The sequence below is a fragment of the Ascaphus truei genome, chromosome 5 (assembly GCF_040206685.1).
Source record: "Ascaphus truei isolate aAscTru1 chromosome 5, aAscTru1.hap1, whole genome shotgun sequence".
Classification (NCBI taxonomy): Eukaryota; Metazoa; Chordata; class Amphibia; order Anura; family Ascaphidae; genus Ascaphus; species Ascaphus truei.
The window spans coordinates 264,710,477-264,720,357 of NC_134487.1; the positions used below are offsets into that span (position 1 = coordinate 264,710,477).

At 37.7% G+C, this 9,881-nt stretch overlaps 1 protein-coding gene across 1 annotated transcript; it reads left to right on the forward strand.

Moving 5' to 3' along the window:
- LOC142494738 (uncharacterized) lies at nucleotides 1-9,664 on the forward strand. The gene is made up of 3 exons (XM_075599174.1): nucleotides 1-2,644; nucleotides 6,625-8,892; nucleotides 9,542-9,664. Exons 1-3 carry the CDS (start codon nucleotides 188-190, stop codon nucleotides 9,662-9,664), a joined length of 4,848 nt encoding a protein of 1,615 aa, XP_075455289.1. The 5' UTR covers nucleotides 1-187.
- The last annotated feature ends 217 nt before the right edge of the window (nucleotides 9,665-9,881 follow it).

A 9,881-nucleotide genomic window follows, 5' to 3' on the forward strand; every position in this document is an offset into this window, starting at 1 on the left:
TTTGTACAGTCCAACTGCAATTCTTAGATTCTGACACAGGGTGTCACTGTTGGCCAATGTGGTGAGAGACCTGAAGCTAATATGAGCTGCTTGAGTCTCTTTGTTTCAATTCCACATTACAAGGGAGGTAAGAAGGGAGAATGACATAAACACATTTTACCAATCCACTACGCTGTACATATGATACATGCTTCATTATTTCAACTGTGAAGAACAGGGGATTTATTCTTCTTCATCTGCCTTATATCTGAGGACCTTTACAAAGACAGGACATATACATTTTCCAAGGCTGACAATGAATATTCATAAAAAGAAATGGCAAGTATCCTTTACATTACTGCTTTGTTTTTTCTGTTGCAAAATAACTGGGCAGGTTCACTATTTTATTTCTGAAGAAATGAGGATTGGAGATCTTGTGGGAAATATTGCTAAGGATATGGGTGTAAATGCAGAAGATATAGTCAATAGAAAACTCCACATCCTTTCTAATGCTAAGGTGGAATTTTTCAGTGTAAATCTAGACAATGGAAATTTGTACATAAATGACAGGATTGACCGAGAGGAACTGTGCAGAGAAACACTAGACTGTTTTATTACCTTTGAAACTGTTGTTGAAAATCCTTTAAATATTTTTCGTATCAAAGTCACTATAGAGGATATTAATGATAATCCACCCAACTTCTTCAAAGGAAGCATTGATCTAGAACTAAGTGAGTTCACTTTTCCAGGCACTCGTTTTCCGCTAGACAGTGCTTACGATCCAGATATCGGCAGCAACTCTCTTAAGAATTACAAAGTGAACTCCAACCCATTTTTTACCATTAAGGAAAAGCAGGGCATGGATGGCAATAAATATCCAGAATTAGTCCTGGAAAAACTCTTGGACCGGGAAGTGCAAAACATTCATAATTTGGTATTGATAGCATTTGATGGTGGAGATCCAGTCAGATCAAGTACTATGCAAATTAAAATTATAGTAACTGATTTCAATGACAATGCCCCTGTTTTCAGCTCAGACATTTACAAGATCAAACTTAAGGAGAACACAGAAAGAGGCTTGTTGGCACTTCAAGTCGCAGCCCATGACATCGATGAAGGTGTAAATGGTCAGATCACTTATTCTTTTAACAGCATACCAGCAAGTACTCGTCATTTGTTTAGCATGGATCCCCAAAGTGGTAAAATTATAATTACAGGGTCTCTAGACTTCGAAGAAATGAAAGTGATTAAAATGGGCGTTGAAGCAAAGGATGGAGGAGGTCTCGTTTCTCATTGTAAAATAATCGTAGAGGTTTCCGATGAGAATGACAATATTCCAGAGATTAAACTTGCTTCAATCACAACTTCCATCTCTGAAGATTCACCTCCTGGAACACTTGTAGCACTATTAAATACCAATGACAAAGATTCTGGAGAAAATGGCAAAGTTACTTGTTATATTCATGACCAACCTTCCCTGACATTAGAATCCGCATCCGAAAATTATTACAAACTAATCACTAAAACTGTCTTAGACAGGGAAAGTGCTTCAGAGTATAATGTCACAGTGACAGCATTTGACAATGGGGTACCTCCTCTTTCTACAAGTAAAACTTTTCGAATACAGATAACAGATGTAAATGATAATATACCTACCTTCGAAAAGAACTCTTATGCTGTATATGTTCCAGAGCATAATCATCCAGGGGCCTCTATTTATACCATAAAAGCAGCAGATTTAGACTTAGAAAATAATTCTCAGATCACTTATTCTATCCTGTCCCAGAATACATCTGTACTATCTGCTATCACTATTAATTCAGAGACTGGAATTATTTATACGCAGTGCACATTCGACTATGAACAGATAAGAGAATTTCAAGTAATAGTCACTGCTCAAGACAATGGACTGCCTCCACTTAGTAGTAATGTAACTCTACAAGTGTTTGTAACAGATTTGAATGATAACAGTCCAAAAATCTTATACCCATCTTATGGTACTGATGGTTCGGTCGTGTTTGAATTTGTTCCTCCTTCATCTGAGTCTGGGTATTTAGTAACCAAAGTAGTGGCGGTAGATGCTGATTCTGGACACAACGCATGGCTATCGTACCAAGTGATTCAAGCCACAAGCTCAGGGTTGTTTAACATTGGACTTCATACGGGAGAAATCAGTACATCTCGTAGCTTTCAGGAAAGAGATGCGTTGAAGCAGAAAGTTGTGATTTTGGTGAAGGATCATGGACAGCCGGCTCGTTCAGCTACAGCAACCCTGAATGTGGTATGTGCAGAAAATATGCACAAAGCACTTCCTGAAGTCAACAGTCCACCAAGCAAGTTGGATGTTGAATCTAATATGAATTTTTATTTAGTTATAACTCTAGCTTTAATCTCCTTCCTATTTCTTATCACTGTCCTGATGATGATAGCAAAAAGGTGCATAAAAAACACATCAGTTCTTCCACCTGAAAACTATGCTCATTGCACCCTGCCATTCCCTTATGAATTACACTTTGCTACAGACTCTGGCAAGAGGGAATTTCCTTTTATGGAAGTAATCCATGAAAAGGACAAAGAGAATAATGTGTCAGCTGACAACTCTGCATTGCTGTTAATGTATAGTGAAGACATCAACACAAATAGTGACAATGTCGTCAATACTGAGGTGAGCAAATACATTAACATTTTTCTGTATTTGAATGCTATTTCATCTTTTTATAATGAGGTTACAATGCTTGAAGGAGTTAAGGATGACTACAAAATCTCTGTGTACTTTTTTCCTTTTCATTTGCTGGAAAATAAAATTTTACTTGACCTAATGTACGAAACCAATCATTTGTATGCAATAGTGTATAGTTTTTGTTGCAAATAATGTATCAAATAATAACTCGGCATTGCTATTAATGTACAATGACGATATCAAGTGTGATGGTGGTTCCCATCTTGAGGTAAGCAATGACATTAGCATCTTTAAGTATATGTAATCACTTTGTTAGGCATGGTTTGCCATGTGAGGGCCTTATGCAGTACCGTCCAAAGCAGCTAATAGCACTGTTATCTACTGAAAACTGCCATTCAAGTTAAAGGCAGTTTTCAGCCAATCTTGGTGCGATTATCTGGAAAGGACTGTATGGACTATGGCTTTTACTTGTTTAATAGAAAAGTTACAATGTGTGTTTGACTTGATCAGGGTTATTTCTTCAGCAGCTTAAAACATACATGCTTTTGGCCCAGCCTCTTTACTAAATCGAGTGTGTTGAGTTAAGTTTTTGGACTAGACCAAAAGGAAAACTCACCACAGATTCAGTATATACTCTCTAATTCTCTCCTTTAGTTTTTATATTTGGCATACAATAAAAGGAAAACTAGAAAGAATATGGTAAATGAGTTGCTAGAACTGACAATATAAATAAAGAGCTCTATTGATTTGTGTATTTAATGGCACCATTCACAACATACAGTATGTAAGCAGTGGTTCTTATTTTTTTTTTTTACTAAACTGTATATGATTTTACTATTAACATCATTTTGTGACCATATATGAAATATAGGGAAATGCAGTAGTATGTGATATAAGTGTGTACAATTCTAACCCATCAGAGTCCTTTCTTTCCTTGTGACTGTAATACGGTTATTTTCTGTTTTAAACGAACATTAAATCGCAGAAAAATATTCCTACACATTTAGTTTTTTTGTATAATAAATTATGTCCTGAAATTTAATTTGGACTTATTCTGTATGACAATCCCCATAATGAAAGAAGCAGCACAATCACCCTTTAACAGGAAGGGAAGCTTCACCATCATTAACAATGAAGAAGATCTGGCAATATTTGATGTTTATATATTTTATAGACACATTTTAATGTTGCTTTTACATCTCTATCTGTATAAGTAAAACTTTTGAAATGTTCTTTTGAACTGTCCCATCAGCATCCTCACCTTTTATGGTTCAACATTCTGAAGCTGCAAAGGTAACATTTGGGCAAAGGGCAAAGGGTTAGACCACTGTGGTCCACTAACAATTGTCAAAAACAACCTATGCCACCTTCTTTGGGCACTACAATTCAACGTTCATTTAGTTTCTTTTATATAGGGGATTCTCACTGCAGTGATACTTTCAGTGGTGTACTATTGTAGAGATATATGTGAAAAGTACCTTGCGCTCTTTCTCAATTAACTAAAAACAGAAAGTCAGTCTGGAAACAGAGTACTTAGTAGTGAAATTGACCTTCATAATTGCATACATTTGGACTTGAAAATCATCAAATCAAGTAAGAAAGAAGCACATCCTCTAGAAATGAATTGGGAGCCTCCTGAACAGGATGGAGTCCTGACAGTATAAAATATGAGTGTACAATATATCTACATAGTATAACAAAAATGAAGATGCAGAAGTTGTGAACAAAACTTTTAATCAAACACAGTTACTTCCCTGTATGTGAAAATAAACGCAGAAAGATATAACAAGAAGAACAACAATAAATAACAAACTAGTTACAAAGTCATCTCCTCCTTTATTTTGGAGCCAAAATACTAGGCTCACTAGGCCCCCTGGTGCCACAGACACTGGAGGTGGCATGGGCGACTGACTCCAGAGAGGATGGAGAAGTGTGACGGTGCTCGTCTTGAATCAGGAAGCAGACCCGCAGGACTGAGGTAGGAATGCAGAATAACCAACCATTGTCCTGTTCGAGTATCCATACTTGCTAAGCAGGCAGAGGTTATGGTTAGCAGTAGTGGTGCAGAGTCCAGAAAACAGGCAAAAGGTCGGGGCAGGCGGAAGGCAGCGATGTCGGCGTCACGGTCCGTGGTCAGCAACAGGGATTCCAAATAGGTGAAAGGTTTATGTGTGACAGCGAAGATCAATCGGAGCTGCAGCAAACAGAACTTTGCTCAGTGACTCCCACTGGGAACTGCAGCCATAAGTAGCTGGCTGCCAGTAACCAAAATGGCCGAACTGAGGAGAAAGGGCAGGCAAGCTAGAAAACCTGAACTGCAGCAAACCCTGGCATGGATCAGGCAGAATCCTTACAAGGAGGTGGCGTGGACAGCACCATTGAGATCCCTGATGCTGCCAGATCGCAGGCTCTCCATCCCCTGATGCACTGTATATGTCAGCCCATTCAGTGCTGCTGTGATCTTTCTCATGCTGTTGCTCATTTTACTGCTGTGCATCAAATAGGTGATGACATGGAATTGGAGCCTTGAAGTGTGCTCCATTCTCGTCAAAGGTAAAGTAATGCTGCGGAAGCAAGGCCTCTACATCCACAGCATCTATTAATGATGCACCATGATAGTAGTATCAGCAAGAGCTTCTATTCTCGGTGCTGCAGTAGGCTGCCTGGGTGCAGCAGGAGAAGTAGCAGCTGAAGCAGCTTCAACAAACACAGGCAGCAGGAGCTGAAACACAGGCAGCAGGAAATGCGGCACGGGCAGCAGGTACAGCTGAGGCAGCAAGAGCAGCTGCTGGAGCAGGTGGAGGAGCAGCAGCAGCATCAGGAGGAGGAATATTGAACTCTTCAGCAGACACCTCTGGGAGAAGGAGGGTGAGGGTCTACTCCTCAGCCTGGTCTTCCTTCTCTTGCTCAGCAGCCTTGGCCAATGACTATCTGCTTCATGGTCCTGATTAAAAATTACGTATCACATACAGCCATACTGAGCGTGGGTACATATAAGCACATTTGGATATAGTTTGTTTGCATAAATAGCAATATCTTAATATATCTCTTTATTTATGGAACATTTTAAGAGGACATAAAACAGAGGCCCTGATCCACAAACTGTTGCTAAGCTTTAGAAGGCGTTTACTCGCATTCACATGAATGAGCGCTGAGGCAAACCCCAGAGAGTAAGTCAAGGACATTACAATATAATAAGAGAATGAAAATACAATGAATAATTAGGAAGGCTGAAATACCCAATATTTAATACCGCTTTTATGTAAAATGACTGGTATAATTACGCATGGCAGCAATGCAGTAAAGAAATCTTCTTTGGATAAAAGTAAGTAGAAATAGACATCTATACCAAATATTTGATCAGACTGCCACAGAACATGTCAACTAAGACCTCCACATAGTGATATTTCTATGTTAATGTTGTGCCATCCATTGCTTACATTTTCATTCTAAATATGTTTAGTATAAAAACAAAATGAATATTCAATTAAGTTGTTTAATAAAATTCGACAAAATATGCTGTAGTTATATTCATATTTCATGTCTTTTTCAATAAACATGTCTTTAATATTTACAACAATTGTTACTCAGATGGATAAGTAAATTTGACTGCAATCCTAGATTTAAACACAGGATGTCACTGTTGGCCAGCGTGGTGTAAGATCTGGAGCTTGTAATCATTTTCAGCCTTTGTTTTGTATCTGCTCTGCAGTACAGTACAGATAGAAACGGATACTTCTCAAAGGGCTGCCTTATTCATTAAGCATCAATTCCTATTTATCTATTTTATTTGAGCACAAAAGGGGATTCTCTCTTCAAACTGTGACTTCTTTTCTGAGGACCTTTGCAGATACATAACCTGGAATCTATTCATACCAACAATGATTATTCTGGGACTAAAAAGGCAAGTATTATTTTCATTGCTGCTTTGCTTCTTCTGTCACACAATATATGGGCAAATTCAGTACTCTATTTCAGAGGAACTGAGGATTGGTACTTTTGTGGGTAACATTGCTAAAGACCTGGGTTTGTTAGATTTATCACACAGGAAGCTCCATCTCCATTCTGATGCTAAGGTGCAGTATTTCAATGTAGATCTAGAGAATGGAAACTTGTACATAAACAACAGGATTGACCGGGAGGATATATGTGTGGAGGACATAGATTGTTTTATTAACTTTGAAGCTGTTGTTGAAAATCCTTTGAACGTTTTTTACATCAAGGTCATAATCAAGGATATTAATGATAACCCACCAAAATTCTTCAAAAAAAGTATAGAGCTAGAAATAAGTGAGTCCACCTTACCCGGGGTTAGTTTTTCTCTCGAAAATGCTCATGATCCAGATATTGGCAGCAATACTCTACAGAATTATAAGATTAACGCCAATCCATGTTTTACCATAAAAGAAAAGCAGAACAGCGATGGGAATAAATATGCAGAATTACTACTAGAGAAACCATTGGATCGTGAAGTACAAAACACATATCGTTTGATACTAACTGCATTTGATGGTGGAGATCCAGTCAGATCGGGCACTATGCAAATTAAAATTGCAGTGACAGATGTCAATGACAATGCCCCTGTTTTCAGTATAGACATTTACAAGGTCAGCCTAAAAGAAAATGCTTTAAAAGATTCTTTAGTACTTCAAGTAAAGGCCTATGATGTTGATGAAGGTACAAATAGTCAAATCACTTATGCGTTCAGTAGCGTACCGGACAATGCTCATCATATATTCAGCCTGGATCAACAGAGTGGGGAAATAACTATGGCAGGTTCTTTAGATTTTGAAGAAGTCAAAATGATTAAAATTGGTGTGGAAGCCAAAGATGGTGGAGGTCTGGTATCTCATTGTAAAGTGCTGATTGAGGTTTCTGATGAGAATGACAATGCACCTGAGATAAAACTCGCTTCTGTCACCGCTTCCATTCCTGAGGATGCACCTCCTGGTACAGTGATAGCGCTGATTTATGTCAGTGATAAAGACTCTGGAGAAAATGGCAAGGTTACATGTCATATCGAAGACCAAGCTCCTCTGGTGTTAGTATCAGTGCCTGGAAATTATTACAAAGTCATAACAAAAAACATACTGGACAGAGAAATTGTTTCGCAGTATAATATTACAGTCACCGCATATGACAGTGGAAATCCTCCTCTTTCTTCTAGCACAATAATCCCGATACAAATAACAGATATCAATGATAATGCACCTGTTTTTGAGCAAAACTATTTTGTTGTGTATGTTCCAGAGAATAATCATCCAGGGGTATCAATTTACAAAGTAAAAGCTGTTGATTTAGACCTAGAGAAAAATTCACAAGTCTCATATTCTATGTTACCCAGGAATGCAGAAGACACCTTTGTGCTCTCATCTGTTTCCATAAATTCTCAGACTGGCGTTATCTATGCACAGCGAACATTTGATTATGAACAAATTAGAGAATTCCAAATAATAGTGATTGCTCAAGATTGTGATTTCAATCCCCTCAGTAGTAATACCACAATACATGTGTTTGTTACAGATCTAAATGATAATAGTCCTCAAATTTTGTATCCCTCGCTTGAAACTGATGGTTCTGTCATGTTTGAATTAATTCCTCCTTCATCTGATGCTGGGTATTTGGTTACGAAAGTAGTGGCGGTAGATGTTGATTCCGGACACAACGCATGGCTATCTTATCATTTGGTCCAAACCACAAGCTCAGGTTTGTTTTACATTGGACTCCATACAGGAGAAATCAGGACTTCTCGAAGCTTTCTAGAAAGGGATGCCATGAAACAGAAAGTTATCATCTTGGTTAAAGATAATGGGCAGCCTTCTCTCTCAACTACTGTAGCTGTTAACCTGATATTTGCAGAAACTATGAAAGAAGCACTTCCAGAAGTTAGCAATCCACCAAATAATTTAACCATTGACTCGAATTTAAATTTTTACTTGGTGGTGGTTTTAGCTTTGATCTCCTTCTTATTCCTTGTAACTGTCCTGGTGATGTTTGTGAAGAGGTGCATGAGGCAATCATCAGCTCTTCCACCTGAAAACTATGCTCATGGCACATTGCCATTCCCATACGAACTATGCTTTGCTGCAGACACTTCAAAAAAAGAGTTTACTTTTATGGAAGTAAATACTGAAAATGGCAAGGAGAATAATGTGTCAACCGACAACTCTGCTTTGCTATTAATGTACAGTGAAGACTTCAACACAAATAGTGCGAGTGTCGTCAATCCTGAGGTGAGCAAATATATTACACATTTTTTTTATGATTTTGAATGCACTGTATTTGGCATGCTATTTTGTCTTATTATAATGAGGTTATAGCACGTGTTTGAGTTATTTTGAGGATGACCAAACTTTTTATGTACTTTTACTTTTTGTCCTTTACATTTGCTGGAAAAATACACTAACCCAATAATATGTTTGCAGTAGTCTAGCAGTTTTGTTGTTTTCAATCATACCTTTTCATGGAGCAATATGAGAAATCTTGAAATATGTAGTTATTACTTAAGCTTTAGCAACCTCACCAGTTTTGTGTACAGATTTATGACATTTAAAGAAGAGTTAGCTTGTTGAGTTAGAAAAAATGAATCTACAAACTACATGGATGTTGCATGTGACCAATTATTCCCTGGTGACCAAAAGCAAAGTTGTAGCAAAAGTGCAAGTTATTCTTCTGTACGGTATTTTGTGTGTTTAATAAATTACCTTATACAAGAAAGGGGTATATATATATGACAATAGTGCATATTAGGAAAAAGGATTGCTACTTTGCATACAGTAGCTTGGATCCCTGATGTATGTTCTATTGAGATTTAAAGAAGGTCAGTAATATAATATATGAAAAAGCATGAAATATTGAAAGTGAGCACATGGTCATTGGCAGGTAGACTTGGTTGTTGCCCTGAGAAGTTGTCAGGAATTAAGGCGAAAAACTAGTCAAAGTCAATATAAAAAAGAGATGGTTAAAGATAATGATGCAGCAGATAGGAAACCAGGCATGAAATGAACTAAAGCTAGAACCATGAATCAGATGGTTGAAAGTACTAAGGGCCAGATCCACAAACGTTTGTTAACTCATGGCTCATAACGTACTGTTATCAAAATAATCAGTAATGGCCATTAGTTCCCCTGAAGTTAAAGCATGCTCACAATACTAATTATATGCAAAAACATTGACTATTGTATATCTTATTAGCATAGGCTTAAGTCTGCAGAACGATGTG